Source organism: Cebidichthys violaceus, unplaced genomic scaffold (genome assembly GCF_023349555.1).
Source record: "Cebidichthys violaceus isolate CVI_PGR_0920_01 unplaced genomic scaffold, fCebVio1.0.p SCAF_11, whole genome shotgun sequence".
Classification (NCBI taxonomy): Eukaryota; Metazoa; Chordata; class Actinopteri; order Perciformes; family Stichaeidae; genus Cebidichthys; species Cebidichthys violaceus.
This window is the reverse complement of record NW_027176274.1, coordinates 7,253,887-7,279,032: the sequence shown is the minus strand read 5'-3', so window position 1 is coordinate 7,279,032 and position 25,146 is coordinate 7,253,887. Positions and strand designations below refer to the sequence as shown.

The following is a 25,146-nucleotide window of genomic DNA, read 5'->3' as shown; positions in this document are numbered from 1 at the left end:
CAGTAATATCAATCCAGTAACATCATAATTAACCAACATTTTCCTGCTCAATTACTTTACTTTGCTACTTAAGCCTTCTTTTGCTACTTAAGCCTTCTTTTGATACTTAAGCCTTATTTTGCATTCTGTTGCCACTTCGCAGAGTTCCTTGCAATCTCAATTATTTATGTTTTTATTGAAGGACAAAATCAACATCTTAGATCTCACTACTTTTGTGAGTTTATTTTGAGTTTAGTTTGTGACTGAGGACTGTCATTATCCCATTGATATTGACAAAATGCCCATCCCTGTTTCTGGTGGGGGATAAAGAGTTCCTCACAGAAAATCTTTGCCCTGCGCAAAAATGATACGACGTTAGCATAACAAATTAATCTGGCTAAGTATCAGAGAGGCCTTTAAGGAGTGGGCTCCACTTCAGTAACTGTCTACTCAAGAATCACTAATAACCAGTCAAAACGTTCCCCAAAGTAGCCTTATGAGAATTAATGGAAGACATGACTGGTAATGAACCACAATATAGATAACTCTGTACACTGAAATACCAGATAAATAGATAAATAAACACATTAAAAAAAGAAAAGTAATGCTTTTCAAGTGAAATTTCAAGTGAATATTATGGTTGACAAATGTCGTTGTTGTTGTTGTTGTTGTTGTTGTTGTTGTTGTTGTTGTATGTATATAAAATTATCTCTAATTCTAGTATAGACACTTAGTAAATAAAGCTTATATCTTATCTTTATCTTAATCAGACATATTTTACTTGGCAATAATTTGATTTTGTAGTAATACAAAATACATACAGATTAAAATAAAATAACCCATTTAATAAAGTGTCGTGTACGAGTGTGGAAGGGAGATTACACGAAATTAATTTTTAAGTAATCACTCAGAATCAATGAATTTCCAGTCTATGTGGCGGAATAGCGCTATACATATCGGACCAATCAGTGAGCCACATTTGCAGACCCCCGCCCAGCGAATCACGCCCCTCCGGCTTGGTGGGCTTGTCTGATTGGTGGTTCGTTTTTTTTCCGCTCTTCTCTGATTGGCCAATATCTTGTGCGGTCGGGATCCGGGTACCTGCCGCACCTCTGCCAGCATTAGCCACTTTCGCCTCTCATTCGGGCATCATTCCGTCTCCTCAACCCGTCTCCGACTGTGCCGTGGACCTTTAAACCAAACAAGGTAACGCGTCTGTAACATATAGATACATTGTAGCTTGCATCGCAGAATGAAGTGGTGGCGACGTAACGTGACAGGGAAATGTAATGTGCTGCTCGACTATATTATCTCATCGCCTCGATACACTGGTTAGCCGCAGTCGTGCTATAAGGTGGTCAGCAAGGCCCATAGTCTAAGAAAACTCCTTCCCGTGTTCGTGTTATTTATTGATAGGCCTATGTTTGTAAAAACCTGCACGTTATACGCCGTGTTGAGGGGTTACATTCCTCGTCTGACCCGCTAGCAGACTGCCTCTGGCTGCTCAGCAGTCACCTCCCCATCATACGACGTTTCTGCTTTTATGCAACTTTTACACAACGTCCTCTGTAACGTCACCACAATAAGATGGAGTTCTGCAAGTTGTAAAACTTTGAAACTGTCGTAAAATACCAACAATCAAGTTACCATCCATAAAGATTTTCACAGAGAAACAAGGATGAACATTTAAGTGAATAATAGAATAAGATGATGGGCACTTTAACTTGTTCTATTAATGGGTATTAAATCGTTTGTTGGCATTGGTGAGCCGTATGCTGCAGGGTTTTTCGTTTGGCCCATATTTAAGAGGATTATGGAGTATATCAGGTGGGGTACTGGTCTGACTACTCCTAGTGTATTTTTTGAATGAATTAATTCATTGAGTCTGCAGTGTTCTGTAGAGAGGAACAACCACAAATATGCTTGATTGTCCTTTGTTGTTGTTTTTTGTGCGATCATTTAACAATTTACTATATGACACCAACAAAAGTTTTTCCCTTCAAGCGTTTTATTTCGTCACACCAAGAGTATGACAAAGTTATTCAATATTACAGTGAATTTTGCTGTGACTAACATGTATGTTATTATAGCTTGATACAATCCCTCAGAGATTCTCTTTCTGTCTCTCTTCTGTGCTGTAGTCCTCCGTCATTATCCTAAATGTCTGTGTGTTTGTCCCCTTGTGTGTCGTAGGACTCAAACATGTCTCAGAAGATCAAGGCAGGCTCTGTGGTGGAGATGCAGGGAGATGAGATGACTCGAGTCATCTGGGAGCTCATTAAGGAGAAGCTCATCTTCCCGTATCTGGAGCTCGACCTGCACAGGTGAGCACTGAGACGACCACAGGGCATCCAGACCAACTGATTGGTCTTCCTAAACATTCCTTACCAAAATCATTTTCAATAATTAATAGGTGCATCCGTTTCTTCATTTTGACCCTGTAGCTCCTCTTATCTCCTGCATGGACTTTGTCCCGAGTTGTATGTTATTTGCGTGACCTTTTTTTATGTGACGTTCAAGTCCCCACAGCCCTCTTAACGAATCATATCTTCCGGCTTCGGTGGGGAGAGATAGCCAGCACTTTGGACTTAGACTTCCTTTTTTTTTTAGCTAGATGAGATTACATAATCATCACTTCTTGTAGTGCATTGTAAAAAGTTAATGATTTATTGGGCAGCAGGCTTTGGAAGCACACCTTTGATTAACATTGTGTAATAAATACTCTGTTTGTATGAACATATCTCAGAAAGCAGGACTGTCTGATTTCAGGCCACAAGTAAAACAAACTAACCAATTGGCATCGAGACCTCATCAGGACATTTTCTTAAATTTATGAATCTCATTTTAAACTTTAAAACCACTTGTAGGGAAATTGATAGTAATTGCAGGTATAAAAAGGGTAAATGTGTGTGTGTGTGTGTGTGTGTGTGTGTGTGTGTGTGTGTGTGTGTGTGTGTGTGTGTGTGTGTGTGTGTGTGTGTGTGTGTGCTTTCAGATAAAAGCATGTTCAGGTTTTCTAAGTGTTACAGGTTGAACAGACATAACAATCAATTGCTTAAGAACAAACTGGGACATCATACTTGTTAAAGTTTTCTGTTCCGGTCTCTCTTCTCGCAGTGGTTTGTACTTGTAGAGTATCATCTTGTTGTTGAGGGAAGGGAAGAAGTGAAGTAGGTAAAAGGTCACGGCTGCTGTCAAACAATGCCAACGCGTTTCAGAGACAGCTCGTACTTGAAGGGAGTGATAAGCACTGAGCTCAATCGAACTGTATACTTCCTCATCTTACTGGTTTGTTGTTCGGTTCTTTTTGCACAAGTGTAACAAGTGGAGCAGCTTTTCCAGTTATCTTGGCCATGGGCCAGTCGTCATTGCACAATCGATTCCTTGTTTCCTTTGTCTTTGTGTTGCTGGCTGGTTTTGCAGATCCCCTTCTCTCTTATGGGAGTAACCGGCCTGTAAAGAGCACAGTACTGTGAGAGAAGTGGGGCAGGAGGCCAATGGCTATTCTTGATGCGAACACTGTGTCGGGTCTTCCAAGAAATTAAAATTAGCGGAGATGTGGAGTGAATAAAGCCCCAGTTGAGTTATTCCTCAAGCTCACACACTCTCTTTCACGACTTATTAACGTCGTTCGTGTCCTTTGACGTGGTGATTATGTTGCACATTGCAGCCAGTGTCCTGTAACCTTCACAGATTAGCTTGTAGCCAACTAAAACAGTGTCATATGTTCACTTTTAGTGCTTAGTTGTGCTCCAGGATGTTTGTGCAACTGAAGCATAGATAATCACTGTCCTTCTGGAAACGGAGCGCTCTGGTTTATGGCGTCCCATGCCTCTGCTGTCGAGACAGTGAATGGTCTCCATGTCTGGTCCATTTCTTCTCCTTTCATCTCTGCATATCCTCAAACTTAAAGGCACACAAATATGAATCTTTTGGACTACTGACTAAAACATCTCTGTAGCATTTAGTATCAAAAAATGAACAAGTAATTGAATATTTGACAGATTGTTAGGCTTGTTTATTTGGATCAGATATTTCCAGCGTTTCTAACGTTTGACAATATTTTACTAACAGGAGGCCAAGTTATTTATGAACATGTCTGTAGAATTAAGACATGTTCATAAGGCTGAAACTAAGTATTGAAAAAAAAAAAGCATTGTTCTGGTATCGTAGGAATATTAGTGGGTCAGGTTTAGAACATTTCAACACATTTTCAGGATATCACGGATGCTTTCTCTCCGGTTCTATGAATCCAAACTCTAACCTCTCCGTCTCCTCCTGTGAAGCTATGACCTCGGCATTGAGAACCGGGACGCGACAGACGACCGGGTGACTGTTGAGGCGGCGGAGGCGGTGCGCCGTTACAGCGTGGGCATCAAGTGCGCCACCATCACGCCGGACGAGAACCGCGTGGAGGAGTTCAAGCTGAAGCAGATGTGGCGCTCGCCCAACGGCACCATCCGTAACATCCTGGGAGGCACGGTGTTCAGGGAGCCCATCCTCTGCAAGAACATCCCCCGCCTGGTGCCCAGCTGGGTCAAGCCCATCATCATTGGCAGACACGCCCACGGAGATCAGGTACGCTATTGGTTCATGGCTTTAAATACTATTCAACTGCAGGACTACAGATGAGAGGAGCAACGGTAACTGTGCAGCACTCATGTGAAAGTCTTTATCTATGTGCGAACACCAACACCCTTTTATTATTTGACAAAACCACTGCTGTTACTGAAGCATCATTTGCTGTGACTGCTGGGTTTGCGGTTAACTCTTGAATGAGCTCGGTGAGTTAAAGTTTCCTCAGACATTGTAGGGTTGTCAGGAAGGGACTTGGTCAATAATTATATTTCATGGGCCGCGCTTTGGACCGTAATGTACCGCCTCTACAGCCTGGACAAGTTGCAGCAACGCCACAGAACTAAATCATAAGTTAGCTCGAGGCGCTGTGCCAGAGTCAACAGTCCACTCTGCAGAGAGTTATGCAGGTGAAAGGTCAAATGGCTGCTTGTTACATTACATCCCATGGATGTCAGCGGTATTCATATTATGTACCCTGCTGGTGATGACAGCCTAGTCCTGCCGAGGTGTTTGTGACTTGGGCATCGTCATTTAACATTTGATGTCACTCCGTTTTATAGAACGGGGTTCACACCTCCCTAAAGCTGTCTGTAACGGCTGTGCGGTTAGGTGGGTGAAACGGCAACGTTGCAGTAGTATTAAACTCTTTTGTGTTTCTCAATGTGCTCCCCACAGTACAAAGCCACAGACTTTGTGGTGCCCGGGCCTGGGAAAGTGGAGATGACCTACACACCCACAAACGGAGAGCCGGTTAAATATGTCATCCATGAGTTTAAGGGTAAGAACACATCCAGCCCGCTGCACCGTCACGCTCCAGACCCCACACACCACATGTGAAAGAGCTGATAATAATACAAGCCCTGTGGGAGGGGAAGTGGCTCAGGAAACAATTGGGACCGTTTACTAGATACTAGACGCGTGTGCAGACACACGAGCATCAGTCTAAAGTGGGAAATATCGTAGAGCAAAGATGTCTGATGTCATAATGTGAATGCGTAAACGAGTGTCAGTCAATATAACTGGACTGGCAGCACATTTAGCGTTGTGTTCACATTGAAAATATAAGATACGGCTTATCTGTATGTGTCAATCCTGTTCCTACTCACCTGTTGTGTCACTCAAACCCAAACACTGAGCTCACTGACAATAGATTAGAAAGGTGGAGTAATGGAGACTAGCAGCAGGGAATTTATTTTTCCTTTATCAGTGTCAATTTTGAAAGAGTGTTATATTGTTTGTTCATACTATACTGCATACTGAAGTAACGAACACACCTGCACAAATAAAGGTTTGCATATGTCACAAACCGGGCCGAACGGCCATGACAAAAAAGGGAGATGCATTCAATGAAGCAGTTTAACAATTATTTACTAGATTTAAAGTAACATAACAGTGACATGTGAAGTCGGTAATTTCAGCAGTGTAAGTGAGTGGGTGCGTGGAAAGTGTATATGCAGTGTTGTATAATGTAGAAACCAACCAAAACTAAAATGGGTGTCTCGGGTAGGAGAGAGAGGGCCAGCTGAGGATCCAGAGGGTTTTTATAAAGGGTGCTCTGGCACACAGGGCCAGTGTTGTTAATGGCCTCAGGTGTTTACATTCTGCCTGACGGTCCTCTGCCACACCCACCTCCACACCTGCAAGGAAAGCAGCCAAACATAAGACGGGGGTCCCACAGGACCACAACAACAACAACAACAAACAAACCAGGAGATAAACAGTTATTTTTCCAATTCCTCAAACTGGTGCTTCTGGCAAATGGCTGAACAACCCTTTTAACCTCAAGAGGGTCCCTACATTTTTTCAGCTGACCAGACAACTTACTGTGTATGTACACCTCAATGTGATGCTATTGCACAGCGTATGTGACCGTGCGATACTTAATGTTGTGTTTGTGTCCGTCCAGGCTCGGGTGGTGTTGCGATGGGGATGTACAACACGGACAGCTCCATCACAGACTTTGCCCACAGCTCCTTCCAGATGGCTTTGACCAAAGGCTGGGCTCTCTACCTCAGCACCAAGAACACCATCCTGAAGAAGTACGACGGTCGCTTCAAAGACATCTTCCAGGAGATCTACGAGAAGTAAGGACTTTTAAGTCACATGCACACTTTCTCTCTCTCTCTCTCTCTCTTTCACAAGTACACACACTTTTATACCAGAGATCGCAACTTTAACGCGTTGTCCACCTTCTTGTGTGTCCAGGGAATACCGTGCTAAATTTGAGGCCAAAGGCATCTGGTACGAGCACCGTCTGATAGACGACATGGTGGCCCAGGCCATGAAATCTGAGGGAGGCTTCATTTGGGCCTGCAAGAACTACGACGGAGACGTACAGTCTGACTCCGTGGCACAAGGTCAGTAGAAACAACACCATCGCATCAGTTATGTGAATAAATATGTAGAAACATTCTTCAAACTCCTGCAAAACTGCATCGTAATAAAGAAAACAGAGAAAGCTGATTCTTTTTATTTGTTTTGCCTGTTCTGGTTCAAAGATCTTCTGTTGTTAATGTGGTTTTGTGTCACTCGGTTTCAGGCTACGGATCCCTGGGTATGATGACCAGTGTGCTCATCTGTCCTGATGGACGCACAGTGGAGTCTGAGGCCGCCCACGGCACAGTGACTCGCCACTACAGACAACACCAGCAAGGGAAGGAGACCTCCACCAATCCCATCGGTACAAACATGAGCATTTACCCAGACATAACCTCCAAGAAAAAACAAAGGTTCTATTAATGTAATCATTCTTTATAATGCATGCATTTTGTGTAATATAATGTATTTCCCCCTTCTCTGTGTGTTTGTGTGCTGCAGCCTCCATCTTTGCATGGACACGGGGCCTGATCCACCGGGCAAAGCTGGACAACAACGCAGAGCTGCGAGTGTTCTCTGAGGCGCTGGAGGCCGTTTGCGTCGAGACCATCGAGGCTGGTTCCATGACCAAGGATTTGGCTATCTGCATCAAAGGCCTGCCAAAGTTAGTCTCTTTGTTATTTATCTAACGCTCAATTTGTTCTGCGTTTTTCCACGTCAGGTGTCAGGATTTTACCCACTTTCTTACCGTCGTCTAAAGCTGTATGCATCATTCAATATCTGACACTTAAATATGGCCTTTGTTGTATGAAATAGTGAATGCATCTTTTGTGCAGAAGATTAATATCATAAATGTCTTCTATTGCGCAAATGCCGACGAAGAAACCTGAAACCTGTTTTGCCAGAACGGAGAGTGAGAGTTTTCATTAGCATAGTGAAAGTCTTGACAGCTAACATGGTGGAGCGTTTGCAGTTTTTGGATCTTAACGGGACCCTGGAGCTTCTTCCAATTATCTAGCAAAAAACCCCATGAGATATTATTGTGTGTTTTACAACCACTAATGCTGTGTCAGCCACTGTCTGTTACAAGCAAACAAGCTAACGAACAAGATAAACAAGTAACAGACGTCAACTTAAACTACCATAGTCGCCCGTTTTGGTGCTCAACAGACACTCAGGGTCAAACATACTTGGCCCGGGGACTGTGATTTTTGCATATTTGAATACTCACAAATAAAGGGAGAAAGGGTAAATATGTTTCCAGCTGCTTTTCAAGTTTTATGTGCGGAATCCATGTTAAACAACCAACAACACTTCCTGCTGCTGTCAGTTCTTCTCACTAGAAGTCTGCGTGAGGTGTTGAGTTTGTAATAACTCTGTAATAACATCTTCTTGTTCTTTGTCCACACTGTGAGTTCTACTTTTGATTTAGGCCATCCAGGTGGCGCAGTCTTCAGTACTGCCGCGTGGACAAATACAACTCTGCACCTCCCAAAGTAACGTTAAAGTATACTCAATCTTTTCTCCTCGTCTCTGTTTGCAGTACGAAACGCGCTGACTACTTGAACACCTTCGAGTTCCTGGACAAGCTGGCAGAGAACCTGAAGATTAAGCTCGCTAACCCGCCCAAACTGTGATCTCACCTCCCAGCCTCAGCTGTTTAACACAGACACACACACACACACACACACACACACACACACACACACACACACACATTCAAACATTCAAACACGTGCACACAGAGACATCTACACAGCTACCGGAGAAGACGCTGGAGCAGCGAGGAGTGTGCCCAGGTACTCCAGGAGATCTACAGACAGAAACCATGTCATTCCCTAACTGGGGGGGGTGTGATGGAGCAGGGTGCCTTGTCCAGGAGGAAGGGGGGGCGGAGGTCTCTGATCAGTGTAGGCCATCATCCCTGTTAGCGCGTCAGTACACAGCCATACGCAAACATTAACGGTCTCCTGACCCGATGGCTCAGTGACCGTGTTTACCTTTGATTGCACTAGGTCCCCTGAAGTGAGTGTGCTGTCAGTAGTTGTTGGTGGTCTGTGAAACAGACGGGGTACAGAATCTACCTGAGGGAGCCTCGGGACCCTCGCTGCCTTATTAGTTTTGTGTCAAAGTCATCGGTTGATTCTTGTCACCCTTTTTTGTCTTACAATGTTTTAACAATACCTCAAGCTACATTTATGTTTTAGTGCCTGCTAAAAACCACAGCAGGAGCACCGTCGGCCTGTTGTTCTCTAGTTTAACCCCTCAGCATGGTGGTGGATTGGCCGTGCATACCATGTTTTACTGTTATGCAGCACCGAACGTTCATTTCTAGGACTCTTCTTGCACAACTTGTAAACAAATACAATACATTCCTTTTAGAATTTGTTCTCTTATTGATGTTAGTTGTCAGTTGTTTAAGAGGTATATTTGTTTGTCCTTCCTGTGGGTGGGGGTGTGTGTGTGTGTGTGTGTGTGTGTGTGTGTGTGCGTGTGTGTGTGTGTGCGCGGCCGTCCAGTATGTCCTGCCAAGAAGATCTTCATCAAATATGTTGGTTTAGTTGGTTTAGTCCAAATATAACTCACAATAAATGGGTTTTTGAAGAAATGGTTGTCATTCTTTTTTGTGTGCTGATGTCATTTGAGGCTGGAAATAACTATCAGTCAATCTGATGATTGTATTTTTTTAATTCATTTAGTTATTTGTATTGTCTTCATCATGTTTGGATACATTTCCATCTCAGAGCTGAAGGCGACGTCTCCAGATATCTTGTTCTTTCTGACCGACTGTCCAAAACCCAAAGATATTCGGTTTACACGCAAACAGAAGGCAGAAAAGAAGCTCGTCCTCACATTTAAGAGGCTGGAAACAGCAAATACTTTGAATTTACTGCCTGTGAAGTATGTCAAATGATTCTTTAATTATCAAAGTGGTTGCTGATTAATTCAGACTCAGCTTAAGAGCCATTAAATATTTGTACATTCCAGAATGTGATCATAATTAAAGGATGTCTTTCTCTGCTGTCCCCTAAGTTTAGAATGTAAACAAGGGAAATCAAATCACACCACCAAAATGTAAAACAAGACAGAAACCTGCTATAATTAATTTGGTTCAACAGATATTTTGATTAATAATCATATTCTCTATTTTAAGATTGTTTAAATCAGCAATATTTGTGATCACAAGGGGTTATGTATTTATGGATACTTACTAATGTGATAAAATATGAATTTATTTGTACTAAATATTCCACTGTACATTGACAGCTCCACAGCAACGCACTGTGCAAGCAGCTAACACCGTGCACTCTGCAGTATAAATGCTAAATTGAGTTTGAATAGATCACAGAATTAGCTTTGCATTGAGTAGTCTATGCAGTAATACAGGAATATGAGGAATACAGGAACAATGAGATCGGTTGTTGTCATGTTGTCATTTATTCTTCTTTTGTTGAAATAGCGCCAACATCTGTTTTCACCAGTAGATGGCGCTATTGCATTAAGGCCCTCCCACCCTTCCGTATTATGCACATGTGAACACTGCACTGAGAATAGCACATCAACAGGACTACAGTCACACAGTACCTCTCAGTGAAGGCATAATGGATCCTAATGATCGCAACCAGCCGAACTCTGGCAACTCTAAAGACGGCACATCAGGAGCATCTGCAGGTGAGCAGACACCTGAGAACACAAACAGAGATGCACCTGACAGCGGGAATCCACCGGCGACCGGCAGACAGCCGCAATAGTAAGTTACAGTTACAGTTGTGTTTTTACCAAAAATGATAAAAGTCTGACACAATACTGTGACACGGACGAGTTGTTGAGTTTATAATGACGTCACACAAAAGTGTAGGTATTAGTTAATTCTTTAATTCTACCCAGCTAGGCTGAACTTAGTCTGTTAGTGCAACAGTTCACAAGTTAGATCATTTATTGTGGAACTCACTGCTGCGGACTTTCACTTTCGTTTCACATGAGAGGGAAACCCAGAAATCCTACCTGTCACAAAGAGCCACAAACGTAGGCTAAGTTAAATGAACTTTTAGTGTTTAAACACAAAATAAAAACAAAGTGTAGGCTACTGTGTCACAAAATGCGTCATTACTATTGACGTCAAAGCAACAGCAATGCAATGTTATGTTTATGTGATAAACAACAGTTGCTTGGAGCTTTTCACTTTCAGTTTCCTTTCTCACTTTTAAGACTGAATGCTACTTGGATTATTTTTTGTCATGAAAGCAGCATTTCAATGTTTTAGTAGCACATTATGTTGATTATATCAACTTTGTATACTGATACAGTTTAATCTATGGCAATTTTATAAACTGATTGTGTATATTTTTTTATTAAAATCTTTGTCATAGAATGATGTCCTGTAAATGTCGTGGACTTAAGAAGCTGTTCTCTGAAACATAACACCATCATGTCAGCAAACAGTTACTCAAATGCTCAAGTAAAGTTTTCATTTGATAATGCTTTTTTTGTTCTTTTTACTTTTACTCTGAAATCTATCTGCAAGCCTACTTTTTTCAAAAAAGATTGAAAAACTTGGACTTATGTCTTCGGTCATGTATACGTAAATTAATATGTTTTCATATTATTCTACATCATGGGAACACTTTGATTTCTTAGTTTTTTCTTGTTTTGGGCCCATAAATACACTATGAAATGAACCAAAATATGATTATAGCAAGAAATATCTGATCAGAAAATAGGCAAACAAGACAAAACATATTGTTAACCAAGGATTGTGTGTCTTAACATTGATGATATTTTACAGTATCCACAGCCTGTTCAGTGCCTAATGAGCGCCTTCATGTCTCCGTCCTTGTCTCAGCTCAGGTGGATACACCGTGATCACACCAAATGAATCTAAGCGAAACAAGCTCCTAAGAAGTAGGCTGCTGCTCTCATCTATCCTACCTGTGCCGTTTTGATCTTCATACAAAAAAGTAATGACGCTTTGTGTTGCTCTAGTCGGTCAGAAGGAAGTGGAGGATCTTCAGAGATGGAAGGAGGCAAACAGAGTCCCCTCTGTGCACGTGAATCCAGAGAAGCTAGGTAAACCAACGCACATAAGTTCACCCAATGCAAATCATCTTCAACCATTTGTATGACATTATTCTTACTTTATGCTTTTGCACATCACTTATATGTAATACGCTGTTTAATTTACCAAGGTGGTCGTGCAACATTGGCTGGAGCCAGAGAGAAGCAGCAAACAGACTCACGTTGCTCCAAACTGCAGAAAAGGGTATTTAATCACATGTACTGTTTTAATACACACATGCTGTTTATCCATCAATTCACACCTCAGATAAAATACCTTCTATCAGTCAGTCTTACGTGGTCTGTGAATAATAGAAGCATTTTGTAACCATGCAGTATGACAATTTATGATTTTCTAATGGAACCATATGATGATTAAATTCATCATATATCAAGATATCATGATACACAATTACGCCGTATAGATTGATAATAACAAACACTTAATTAGATTTCTCATAAAGTCAAATTATTTTTAAATTCTTAATCTAATGAGAAAATACTTTTAATTTTCAAGTATTTAATTGTACATTATACAAAACCATGTTATTATTTTACAAAAACTGTTTAGTTATAGAATAACCAGAACATATGCTACACATATAAATATATATGATCGTTATTGAGATGTGACATGACCGATATTGTGATGGATCCTTATTTTAACACACATTTTTTGAGATGCAGGAAATATGTTTCAGAGCGTCACCTTGACCTTTTTCTTTTCTGTATTGGCTAAATCATAAGTAGATATTGAATGTGCTTGTTGTTGTTTCAAGCTGAAAAAGGAAGAGTTGGACAGGAAGAAGAGACAAGAGGAGGAGGAGGAGAACCAGAAGAAGAAAGATATACAGAGGGAGAAGGTGAGACCAAGAAAAACACAACAAGATTGTGTACTTTGGCCTTTTGTTCAATTTATCGCAAAACACTTCTTTAAATCAGTCGCCACCTCTTCTATCATTACAATATGAGGAAACACATTTAACACATTTTATATATTTAACACCCTTTGGGGAGTTATGTCAGATTGAAGCCTCAAGCCTTTTAGTGATTTCCTGTAATTCCCAGAGTGCTTTTTGATGAACCCCAGAGTTCCATGTCAGGAATGCACGGCACTCAGCCACGGGCTGTGAGAGGAGGTGTAAAGAGCAATAGTTGGTGTTTTTCCTGTGAAGAGTTGCACCACTTACTCAGAATATGGCATGGCTTGTGGCTGCATTGCATTATGGTCCGGGAGTTCAGCAGAAAATGTCATATCTGTGCTTCTTCCGCGATGGATATCCCTGTTTGTAATTGTTGAATGGTGCAAATAGACTCACCTGCCCGTCAAAACAGTGCACTGTGCAGAAATAGGAATTGCAAGCTTGAGCAAGTCGAGTCTTAATTCTTTATGTACAGAATACAAGACTATATGTGACAGTGCCGTGTAAGAAATTAGTAATTATTTCATAAATGAAAGGCAATGCCAAACAGAAAAGTCTTCAGCCTCTATGCAAAAGAACTGAGAGTTGCAGCAGACCTGCTAATTAATTAAAGTAGACTTTACGACTTGCATTGGATTGCATTAGACTGTACAGGTGTAACTATTAAAGTGGACACTGGGTGTATAATAAATGTATTCTCAGGAAGGCTAAGGGAATCCTATACGGTGGCCCTCAGTGCTGATTACAGTTCAACCAAAGAAAACACATGCAAATAGACCAAACACATTTAAATAAGGAAATCTTCACCAATTTGACTACAATCATTCAGCACAACAAAACTCCACTGCAAGTATAGAAAACGCAACCAAATACAGAAACATGCTGCAAATACAGAAATACTGATGTCACCAAACTCAACGTTTTTGAAGGGTGGATATTCATGGTGTCTTTTGGGTGGTGGTAGGAAGATGTGCGGACATTTCTCTCTGGGGGAGTTTCACCCTCCCACTGCATGGCACTAGTTTGTCTTCCATCAGTGAGAAACAATATGATCTTTAGCCTCTAGATGTCAGTAGAGTCAAGCCTCCTCCTGAGCTGTTTGTGTGTGTCAGAGCAGAGTCTTCCCTCACACACCCCACCAGCATCAGAGCCACCTGATTAATGGTCTCATGGGTTTCCAGCAAACCGGAGACAGCGCCTCCTTCTGCTCTCAGACGTGTTCCACTCCACAGTCTGGCCCCGCTTATATGGTCTAATAGTGGTTGATTGACTGCTACAGTTATGTGGAAGGGTCGTTAATTATTAAGACCAGAGCTGTATTCCACAGACCCTGTCCTGTTGCGCCATGACCTCCATGAAGCCATAGGAATGTACCGGTAATCCAGCAAACAGAACAGATCTGAAGACGTGATCTAACAAGAGGCTGGCAGAAACGTGCCTCTGGGTCATAAATCCATCCTGACCCACTTTGGTTTGGGAGGGTTCAGGGTGGAAAATCATTAAGCGTTCAAACCACAAAAACTGAGAATGCTACAGCTCATCAGTGCTCCTGGACAGCCTGCCTCTTTGATTTGTTTTTACAGTAAATACATACTGTAACAGCCGACACGGCCGAGCTGCTCACGGCACTGGTGCCAGAATACAATCTCTTAACTGAAAATACAAATACTTTTGTCTCTATCCAGCAAATACACTGTAATTACAGGGGACTAAAAGGGATTTCCATCTCTTTATATGACAATGGGATTGAGAAAATGGGATGCATCGTCTTACAAAATATCACATAAGATATACTGTAATTGAGCTTGATCTTGTAGACGATGGAATTGTTTACATAAATATTTTAAAATACCACATCTTTTGACATGTTTCTCATGGACTTTTTATTGATTTGTTGAACGTGATTGAACCTTATCTTGGAATTTATTGCTTTCATTGTTTATCTTCATAATATCATGAACTTTAAAGACACATTTTTCATGTCCTGTTGAAGTAGTATACATGTGAATGTCATCTGTAAATAGTGTGCAACAGAACACTTGGTTATGTTCAACAGCAATAATTGCAGCCCATATAGCATATATGTTGCATGGTGGCAGCCCACCATGCATCCGGCTGTGTGCTGTGGTGTGACTGCTGTCTGTGATGCATTGCAGGCTGAGCGCCTGGAGGAGAGGAGGCGACAGGAGGAGCAGAGGAGGAGGGAGCAGCACAGCGAAGATCGTGCCAGGTCAGCCCTGATCAGGTTAACTCGGGCCTCTTCACTGTCACTCCGCTGTATTGTGTTGTTTCTGTGCGTCGTGTTGTGTTCTTTCTTGCTCTGCATTCGATCTATGAGCATCGGATGTCACAATATCCAGACCTTTACAAAGGAAGCGCCCGATGTCTGATCCTCTGCTGACCTATAATTATCTCTGGAGTTTTAGCGAGCTGCATTTTTTTGTTGGCAGAAAACAGCAAAAAAACATATCAGGGGAAGCATGAAGACAGGCAACATTAGCTTCACCTCTGATTACCCCTGATTACCTTTTCAAACTCGTAAGCAGTCCCAAAGCCTGTTTTCTACTTGTGTAAAATAAGAAATGATTTTCTTGGAAGGGGCGGTGCACCTTCATTAAGTTGTTTTAGTTGCAAGAGCCAGAATAAACAAGACTAAGAGTTTACAACCATGCTAGTGACTCTGTTAGGCTGCACAGCAGTGCTTTGAGCTAAATGTCAGCAGGCTAACAGGCTCACAAGGACAATGCTAACATGCTAAAGGGCCAGTGTGTTCATAACTGTGTTTTCATTAGTGTATAATCACCTGAAATTAAGAAAAGACGTTATTTGTTAATTTACCCTAATCAGAAATTACAGCTGAGGCAACATGAATGTGTGAAACAAATTTCATGACAGTCCTTTGTCATTTCACTCAAAGCCACATGTAAGAGGAAAGGTCTGTCGGGTGTCCTCTTGAAGTGATCACTTCTTCATTTCTCATGCAGATTATCATCTAATTACATTAATAAAAGGTACCTGGATGATGTCACTTAAGTCACTCCTTCAGGGCCATAGAGGACATTGTGCAATGGTTTTCACACACTAAGTAGCACTCCCCATGACGAGTGAATTGACTTTGACATGTAAAATGAGTGTAGTGCCCCTTTAAAATGACCAGGGATTTTGGATAATAGATTGAATGTATATACAATAATGATTTAGAGTGTTCTCTGTCTGCACAAGGTTTTCATTCTGTATTCTCCAACAGAGCACCAGACCGCTCTAAATCAATTACCCTGACAGTCGAGATGTTATTGGAATATTATACAAAGTCGGCTCTGGGGGAAATGGCTTGTCAAGTAGCATCTCTGGCTTCCTTACAAGAGAAACAAAAACAGGAGACAGCAGACCAATGTGTGAACCTGAAGAAACAATGAAGAGATTTAGAAATGGGGCTAAGGAGCTGGAGTGGGACGGCACAGCTCTTGAAACGGGGAGAGCGATGTCAGTGAGGGACAAACAAACTTGGTCAACCTTGTGGAAAATCCAGTACTGTCAGCATCCCAGGCCTGCGGAGCATCTGTGGAGTAAACAAATACTCCTTCATACCTTATTTATCAATGTGTGTGTGTGTGTGTGTGTGTGTGTGTGTGTGTGTGTGTGTGTGTGTGTGTGTGTGTGTGTGTTTCCATGTTTCTCTTTTTGAAATGTGTAACTACAAGACAGGCAATGTGACATTTGTATTTATTGTAGGAAGACTGAGAGTTTTGTGCAGAAGTTTGAGAGGACAACCCTAGGTCCGCTGGCATCCAGCAGTGCCGCACACACGTCATTCAGGGTAAGCCAGCAACCACATTGTGTGTGTGTGTGTGTGTGTGTGTGTGTGTGTGTGTGTGTGTGTGTGTGTGTGTGTGTGTGTGTGTGTGTGTGTGCGTGCACTTGTATGTTGTATGTACTCTCACATGTTTTGTTTACGTACATGGCATCAGCCTGTGTGCATGTAAACCATAGAAATAAAACAGAAGTAGAACAAACGTTCCCTTTCATATCAACGTTGCAGGATGGTCAGACCGGTGGCCATTTTGCCATTGCGAACTGTTCGACACAGTTTTGTCACAGAGTAAAAAAGCACATTGCTATCGTCAAATGAGTGACAACTTTGTTCAGCTTATTTCCTGTTACCAGTGTAGCGTTAACGCATGGTGGAATAAACAGCGGGCAGCTGGCTAGTTAGCTGGCTAGCTTGCTAATACCACCATGCTTTAATGCTACACTGGTTACAGGAAATGAGCCAAAAAGTGGCTGGTAGCCAGCAGCAGCACTGAGTCTTATTGTCCCTCTTTCTTACCTATCATGGCTCCGGAGAAAGACAAGCTAACTAGCTAACTAGCCAAGCATCCGTCTCCGGAGCTGCGACAACACTTTACGGCCCCACCGACGTGTGTTGTCCCCATAACAACAAACACCATTTTTATTTTGTACCAGTCAAATGAACAGTTCAATGTCCATTTTGCTCCTATTCTATTTTTATGATGTGGGCACATATGTGCTTGAATGCACACACACACACACACACACACACACACACACACACACACACACACACATTTGCTCTGTGGGTCTCAGGGTTCAGTGTTGAGTCTCATATCTGTGGCCGTGGGGGTCGGAGACCGAAGCTCTGTGGTTATTCACACCAATAGATCTGCCTTTGTGAGCTGTTTCTTGAATAAATACTCTCGGGTCCGGAGTTTTCATCATCCGGGGCCGTGGCGGGTATTAAGCGGTATCCCCAGTGGGCTGGGTGGGGTTGAGGAGCCAGATCCCCCTGTAATTATCTCCTGGTCAGAGCCGGGGCACACAGCAGTACAGCAGGCTCATGGTCGTGTAAAAAGGAAGTGTAAATACGCAGAGGAATATGCCACTGTTTTTCCTCTCTCTTGCTTCTTGATGCTGCCTGTCTGTCGGCTCCTTTCCCTCTCTTTTGTTTTCACTGCTTCCTTTTTCTCAGCCTCTCTTCCTCTCTGCCTGTTAGTTTTCCTGGGAGGGAACGAGTGGAAGGCGGAGTTCAAGGGACTTCCCAGAGTTCACACTGAGCAGAGGCCGAGACAAAACATGACATGACTGCGAGGAGTCTGTGGAAGGCAGAACGAAGCGGAATAACCTGCGCTAGTAAAAGTACCTGGAGGATACCCAAGCTCCCCAATAGCCAATCACACGGCACATCAGTCAAAACGGGGGGCAACCCTTGTTGTGAATAACTTTCCTCTTAATCAACAATCTTTTTTTTTGGAGTTGTGGGTGTGTAATGGCTGCTATAAATCTTAAAATCAATAGCTGCTGTAAATCGTAAATATAAAGAGGTCACGGTTATTCTTAGCTCAGAAAACATCCATTTATTGGAGAGTGCTGACAGCTTCTGTCAGAAAGTCAGACACAGTGCTAATAGTTCCTCCACCCAGCCTATTGTCTGTCAGTGATGTTACACCAGAGAAGAAGAGTGTGCAGGAAATCTCCCCGAGGGCACACTGTATGTTCCACACTGTATCAGGCTGTGAGCGGATTATGTGGTGACGGACAACACTGTTAAAACTGCACACTCAGCTCCCTCGGTGGACGGAGGAAATGTTTTCTTTCTGGGCTTTTTCTCATCGTTGTGCCTTTTGTCTCTCTCTCTCTCTCTCTCTCTCTCTCTCTCTCTCTCTCTCTCTCTCTCTCTCTCTCTCTCTCTCTCTTCTCACAGAGACTTTTTCACCAGACATTTTTGTATGTGAGAGACAGAGAGAGAGAGAGAGACAGAGACAGAGAGAGAGAGAGAGACCTTGGGTCAAACTATGGTGGAGAAAGAAACAGAAAGCAGTCAGTTACAGTAATAAAGAAGCCTCTTGTTTTATGGTGGGACACACACACACACACACACACAGACACACACACACACACACACACACACACACACAGTAACACAATAACACACTGACAGGCTAAATGGATTATACAGTTCACTGGATGATTCCAGGGTACCAGAGAGCAACAGAGACTCACCTCTTCCCGCCTTCACGTCTCACTTTGTCTCATCTCGCTTTGTCTCCTCTCATTGCGTCTCCTCACCCATTACGTCTTCTCCTCTCCCGTCTTCTCGTCTCCCCTTGTTTTGTTTCATCTCATTTCCTGAATTCTCCTCTCCCTTCCTTTTCTCTCCTTTCCCGTCTTATTGTCTCCTTGCCTGTCTTGTCTCATCTTGCCTCTTTTTTCTCATCTCCTCCCGTCCTTTCCTTTTCTCTCCTTTCTAATCCTTTCCATGTATACATTCCTGCCCTTACCCTTTTACCTTCTCATTACTTTCCTTACCTCTCCTTCTTTCCTTTCCTCTCATTTTATTCCCTCTCCTTTCTCTTTTCCTTCTGACTCTTATATTCTCCTTTCCCTCACTCTCCTTTTATTTCCTCTCATTTCATTCCTTCTTCTTTCCTTTATTTTCTTTTCCTTCCCTCTCCTTGCCTCTTATTTACTTCCGTCTCCTTTCCTGACATCTACTTCGCTCTCCTTTCCCATCATTTCCTTCCGTCTCCTTTTTTGCCATTTACATCCCTCTCCCTCTCCTCTCCTCTCCTCTCCTCTCTCAGACTCTCCCAGGCTGCAGCTCTCCCAGATAGACGTCACAGATTAGGAGATGAAAGCTTGCGGCCGCGGAGCAGCAAAAGTCAAACCTCTTGATGTGGTTCTTAGTGGGACCCTGGGATCTGTTGTTCTTTCTGCAATGGCTCCATAAGACAGATTGATCTCCCCTTCATATCCTCTATTTGTGGGCGTGTGTGTGTGGTCTGTGTACATGTGTAATGTGTGTGTCTGAGTGGGAGATTTTATGCTAAGCTTTGATGGGAGCACAGGTGGGCTGTGTGTTCCTTCCTCTTGAGCCATCCTAAGTAAGCACCTCGCTGACCCATGAGCTCCCCTGGGACAAGACAACAGAGAGAGAGAGAGAGAGAGAGAGAGAGAGAGAGAGAGAGAGAGAGAGAGGTGTGTGTGTGTGTGTGTGTGTGTGTGTGTGTGTGTGTGTGTGTGTGTGTGTATGAACAGTAAATACATTACATTACAGTCATTTAGCAGACGCTTTTATCCAAAGCGACTTACAATAAGTGCATTCAACATTGGTAATCAAAAGAACTACTAGTCACCAGAAGTCATAAGTACATTTCCTTTTCCAAACAAGCATCTAAGAGCATGAAGCAGAGCATAACTCAGAGCCAAAGTACAGTGCAGAAACAAGAAAAACAGTTAGTGCTATAAGTAATACGAATACAATAAGTGCAACAAGCTAGTATGAAAACAATAAGTGCTAAGTGGAAGGCTCAGGGTAGCACTTCCTGAAGAGGTGGGTTTTCAGCCTGCGCCGAAAGATGGGCAGCGACTCCGCTGTCCTGACGTCAGTGGGAAGTTCATTCCACCACTGTGGGGCCAGGACAGAAAACAGCCGTGACCGGGTCGATCGGCTGCCAGGACCTCTGAGCGACGAGGCAACCAATCACCCCGAGGCAGTAGAGAGAAGTGGTCGGGCGGGGGTGTAAGGCTTGACCATGGCCTGGAGATAGGAAGGAGCTGTTCCTTTCACTGCCCTGTAGGCTAGCACCAGAGTCTTAAACTGGATGCGAGCTCTTACAGGTAGCCAGTGTAGAGAATGGAGAAAGGAAGTTGTGTGGGAGAACTTGGGGCGATTGAACACCAGGCGAGCTGCGGCTTTCTGGACAAGCTCCAGAGGTCTGATGGCCGACGCCGGGGCTCTGGCGAGTAGAGAGTTGCAGTAGTCCAGGCGGGAGATGACAAGAGCCTGGATAAGAACCTGCGCCGTCTCGTCAGTCAGGAAGGGACGAATCCTCCTGATGTTGTAGAGCAGGAATCTGCAGGAGCGTGTAACGGATGAAATGTTTGCCGAGAATGACAGTTGGTCATCCAGGGTCACACCCAGGTTCCTCGCAGTCCGAGTTGGCGTCACCACGGTATCATCAATGGTGATGGACAGGTCCCGGTGCGGGCAACTCTTCCCCGGGAGGAACAGTAGCTCAGTTTTGTCTAGGTTGAGCTTGAGGTGGTTTGTCGTCATCCACTTCGAGATGTCAGCCAAACACGCAGCGATGCGCATCTCCACTTGGGTGTCACCGGGGGGAAATGACAAGACCAGCTGGGTGTCATCGGCATAACAATGGTAGGAGAAGTCATACATGTATCCATATTTAAAAGAAAATAGACATAATTCAGTTTAAATCTGGGTTAATAAATGTCCATTGAGTAATATTGGCTATATACCATGTTATCAAGTTCTCCACCTAGAAAAGCTGCTTTGTGTCTGCTACAAGAAACGGATTATACAGAACTGGTTATTGCACAAGCCAAGAAACAAAGTCATTGAACCTCCACCTCCTGTGTTTCATTTTGCCATTTATCTCTTTATTTATGTTTTCATATTTTGCATATTTTTTTGCTCAAACCCATAATGCAATAATCCTCTTCATGCATATATATGCTTTACTCAGCATGTTTGTCATTGTGCTATGTTCATAAGTATTGTGTCTGTGTATCTGTGTATTTCCATTTGCATTGGAATGTTTTCATTTCCACACCCTGATACTTCGAGAGTGATCTTATTGTATTCCATGTAGCACCTCCAAATACCTTAAATTCAGCAGAGCCCTTAAAGGCCCCCCAGTGGAGTTTTCCAGTTAACCTTTCAAGTTAATGTTGCTCAGATACAATTCATGTCTTTCTCAGTTTTCAAAAACATATTACCTTAAGCCATTCTTTTCCTTTATACTTTGAATAATCTTTTTTTGTCAGAGTGGGGCCGTGGAGAGGAAACAGAGAGAGGACTTGATAGGTGTGAGAGACAAACAGCAGGAACACAGGAGGTATGTACAGCATGTATACACACTGTTATATTAAATTATGGTTCTGTCTCCGAGATAAAAGCAGACTAAACTTTGAGCACTTCAAGTGCACAGATGACTGCGAGGCATCAGATGGAGGACTCTCTGCACAGTGGACTTAACAAGATGAATCGTTTGTTTTGTTCATCCTTGTGGAATGACACCAGTACGGACTGGCCAGGTTGCTGAAATGTTTACTGTACAGTTTACTAACCACTATATTTTAGTGGGTATTGAAGTTTTAAAAGCTGTCAAATACATCCCGCTCACTGCCATTTAGAGCCTGCCAGCATGTGTAGTTATAAAGTACAGCATTAGTTTGTTTCATGTGACGCACTAGCTTGATTCATTGTATTTTGACAGGGTGAACCAAGCCTTTCTGAACAATCTCGAGGCTCGAAGCAGAGGGAGCGAGATGGAGACAAAGGAGGAAGGCGTTCGGGAGTGTCCCTTTTTGGCCCCCGAGGATTTTAGACACCGGCTGTCCGACCCCACTGGACACCAACTCCCCCCCTCTCAGCTGAACCCAGACCCAGATCAGAGCTTCGCCGACTGGACAGATGAAGCTGGTGAGCCTGTCTACTGTTTCTCACGCCTTTTTTTAGTCTGGCTCAACGCTGGTTAACCGAACCTAAATCAGACATGTGACAAGAGTTGCCCACCTCATCCTTTCTCAGAAGGAGTGTGATTGTCTGTTTAGTCTGCGTTAAATCAAAGGCTTGACGTGCTTCAAATATGTAGGCAGGAAGTTATGCGTGGTACGTAGTGATGCCATAGCTCCGGGCGTTCAAATCCTGCTGATACTTGTAGTTTGTGAGAAATGTTTGTGTCGATGAGTGTGCGTAAGAAAGTATTTCCCCTCCTTGCAAACCTTTACGTAATATGGATTGAGCAATGTATTAAACACATTTTAAGCTTTTGTTGACAGGACACAGAGAACATGGGCATAAAAACACCAACACACACACCCACAAAACACACTGAATTGGAATTCTGTCAATGAGAGAGGAAAATTCTCAGGAACCCAGGCGAGACTGACTCTCGGCCTGCAGCCGAACAATAATTGGCCCGGATTCACATTCTGGGTTTGACACCTGACTGGCTGCCATACAACTATGAGTACCTGCCACTCAGAGATAAGAACACAAACATTATTACCTGCTGCTCTTAATAATTTGCTGCTGCTGCATGTGTGCATGTGTCACTCGTTCTTTCTGTAATCGACTATCTGTCCATCCAAAGAGCAGCCACAGTGGGGCGATTTCACAAGTCAGAGGTTAAAGCTAAATTACCCAAGAATATCTCAAACCTTCAGTCTTGGCACCACCATTGTGGGGACAATTCTGCATGTCGGAATCCCACAACATCCTCGATCCATGTCAGGCTGCGTCCGCCAGCCCCGGTCTATATTTTACCAGCCCGCTGATCGGGTCTTTCCGTGCTGTCACTACCTTGTCGGAGCCAATCTCCTGCATGATCGTGTGATGGCCTCTCTCGTCTGTCCCTCACTGCTGCCCAGGCCTGCATTTAAACCGGACCAGCCCGTGGCAGGGAGAACCACCGGGCGTCCGATTCCGGACGATGTGGGTAGTTGTAGGGAAGAGATGCCAAAGTGGTCAGACAGAAGAGCTTTCAAGCTGCCTGAAAGACGTGACTGCAGACTTTAGAGTTCCTCTTTTTTCTTCTCGTTTTAATGGATTTTTAACCAAACAGCTGACTAAAGAGCATTTTGGGGATTGCCTCACAGATCGTGTGAGCAAATGTTAGAACAAAATAGATAGTTCATCCCCAACAAGAAAAGAATAAAACATGTGTCCATCTGCTGTGCATGAGAATGACACTGCGCTGTGCTGTACGGGATGACAATCAAAGAGCCCTCTTTTCAACAGGGGCCTCGTGGGAACAATGATGAATAAAGTGGGATTCATGAGGATGATTTCTTTCCTGTGTGCTTTCCAGATCCTGACTATGATTGGGCCTTGATGAAACTGATGAACAGCTTTCCAGACTGCAGCAAAGCCTTCCTAGAGGACATCCTGGAGCAGTGCAACAGCGACTACGAGCAGGCCTACACACTACTCAACTGCACGATGAATTGAATGTTATGCATGTTTAATGGGAGGACTGTCTCTCCTTTAATATTGAGTTTGACACTTTAGGAGTTGGGCCAAGTAAAAATGCATGACCAGCGTTCACAATGATAAAGAAACGATAGACTTGAGGTACCTACCTACCTACCAGCTGCATTAAATATATACCTACAGAGCAGCATGTGTTTATTTTAATCTGTTTTTGATAATGCCATTGTAATTGAGTGTTTGCTGTCTTGTATCTGTCTGCATGCACTCGTGAGTCATGTCGGGTTTTCGCCCTGACGTCGAGTTGAATTGATGTTCGTTTTCACCAGTTTAGCTGAAGGTCGTCGCTATGACTCACGATCTTCAGATCATATTTGGGGCTCTTAATTAAATCAGTGTGCGGAGATGGAAGAAAAGCTCTACCCACATACATGATGCTTTTTGTTTGTCTTATAATCACAGTCACATGGGGTGTATCTATTGCATGATTCTTCAGGACAACAAAAGATTTTAAATCCAAATGGGAGTTTCTTTCGAAAGGCTTCAGTGCAAAGGCACAATAGCTTCAGAGGACTTCAATAAAACGGCTTCTTGTGAACTCTCACAGTTTGTCAAAGCTCTCTCTTTCAACAGTGCCTTATATCGGACAGGGTGGGGTTTCCAGGTGGGCAGTTGGCACAGAGCTGCTGTTGAAGCCGTAAATGTCAGCCTCATAACAGCACTGAGGCCGGACAGCAGAGATGGTTATCACCTGACCGAGGCAACAGAGAACAAAGGGTGGTGCTCTCGACACGGGGGACCAAAAATCCCCTTCTACTCCGGCATGAAGTCATGCAGGAGGCGTTTTGCTGATGATGTCATCCGGCAAATGTCTTTGCAGTGGAGATTAGCAAGAGCCTCAATTCTTTAAAAGAAAAAGGGACTTTTCAAATAAAGCATCAGCTTAATCAGAATCCACTTTGCTGTCAAGTTTTTTTTCACATACAAGGAATTTGCCTTTTGGTGTTTTGGTGCATAACAATAAACGTAGGAGAAAACAAAAAATAAAAATAAGCACTGCAAAAGTCAAGAAACAAATAAAGAATAGAACTATATTAATATTCTCCCTTTTTTCATTGTTTTTTAGCACACATTGTAAAGCAATATTGTATAACCTTTTAAATGTAATCATTTATTCTGTTTTTAGGTTTATTTTGTAACAATTTTGGCAAAATAGCCTCTTGGCTAACTCTGGCACATTTACAGAAATGTTTTTAATAATGTGCACTGTCCCTTATCAAATAAACCAATAAATAAAAGAAATAACAGTAAAAATATGTACAA

The 25,146-nt window shown here is 42.9% G+C and overlaps 2 protein-coding genes across 3 annotated transcripts; both read left to right on the top strand.

Annotated features, from left to right (window-relative positions):
* Nucleotides 1-1,078: 1,078 nt before the first annotated feature.
* idh1 (isocitrate dehydrogenase (NADP(+)) 1) lies at nucleotides 1,079-9,481 on the top strand. The gene is made up of 9 exons (XM_068702587.1): nucleotides 1,079-1,185; nucleotides 2,173-2,303; nucleotides 4,266-4,557; nucleotides 5,233-5,335; nucleotides 6,464-6,641; nucleotides 6,763-6,914; nucleotides 7,097-7,237; nucleotides 7,375-7,537; nucleotides 8,417-9,481. The coding sequence occupies exons 2-9, from the start codon at nucleotides 2,182-2,184 to the stop codon at nucleotides 8,508-8,510; spliced, it is 1,245 nt and encodes a 414-aa protein (XP_068558688.1). The 5' UTR covers nucleotides 1,079-1,185; nucleotides 2,173-2,181; the 3' UTR covers nucleotides 8,511-9,481.
* A 945-nt stretch (nucleotides 9,482-10,426) lies between these two features.
* On the top strand, nucleotides 10,427-24,776 carry epsti1 (epithelial stromal interaction 1). 2 transcript variants are annotated; one of them, XM_068702574.1, is made up of 10 exons: nucleotides 10,427-10,624; nucleotides 11,722-11,775; nucleotides 11,857-11,940; nucleotides 12,060-12,133; nucleotides 12,708-12,791; nucleotides 15,008-15,081; nucleotides 16,584-16,668; nucleotides 21,657-21,727; nucleotides 22,109-22,314; nucleotides 23,705-24,776. In XM_068702574.1, the coding sequence occupies exons 1-10, from the start codon at nucleotides 10,486-10,488 to the stop codon at nucleotides 23,842-23,844; spliced, it is 1,011 nt and encodes a 336-aa protein (XP_068558675.1). In that variant the 5' UTR covers nucleotides 10,427-10,485; the 3' UTR covers nucleotides 23,845-24,776. The 2 variants fall into 2 exon arrangements, with proteins under 2 accessions (XP_068558675.1, XP_068558666.1); XM_068702565.1 differs by having other exon boundaries at nucleotides 11,717-11,775.
* Nucleotides 24,777-25,146: the final 370 nt, after the last annotated feature.

Excerpts from the sequence above, each read along its gene's own strand:
- idh1 (XM_068702587.1), top strand. The coding sequence starts at position 2,182 with ATGTCTCAGAAGATCAAGGCAGGCTCTGTGGTGGAGATGCAGGGAGAT. Across the intron at positions 4,558-5,232 it reads GACACGCCCACGGAGATCAG|TACAAAGCCACAGACTTTGT; the intron begins GTACGCTATTGG and ends TGCTCCCCACAG. Across the intron at positions 5,336-6,463 it reads TGTCATCCATGAGTTTAAGG|GCTCGGGTGGTGTTGCGATG; the intron begins GTAAGAACACAT and ends GTGTCCGTCCAG.
- epsti1 (XM_068702565.1), top strand. The coding sequence starts at position 10,476 with ATGGATCCTAATGATCGCAACCAGCCGAACTCTGGCAACTCTAAAGAC. Across the intron at positions 11,776-11,856 it reads GCGAAACAAGCTCCTAAGAA|TCGGTCAGAAGGAAGTGGAG; the intron begins GTAGGCTGCTGC and ends GTGTTGCTCTAG. Across the intron at positions 21,728-22,108 it reads AAACAGCAGGAACACAGGAG|GGTGAACCAAGCCTTTCTGA; the intron begins GTATGTACAGCA and ends GTATTTTGACAG.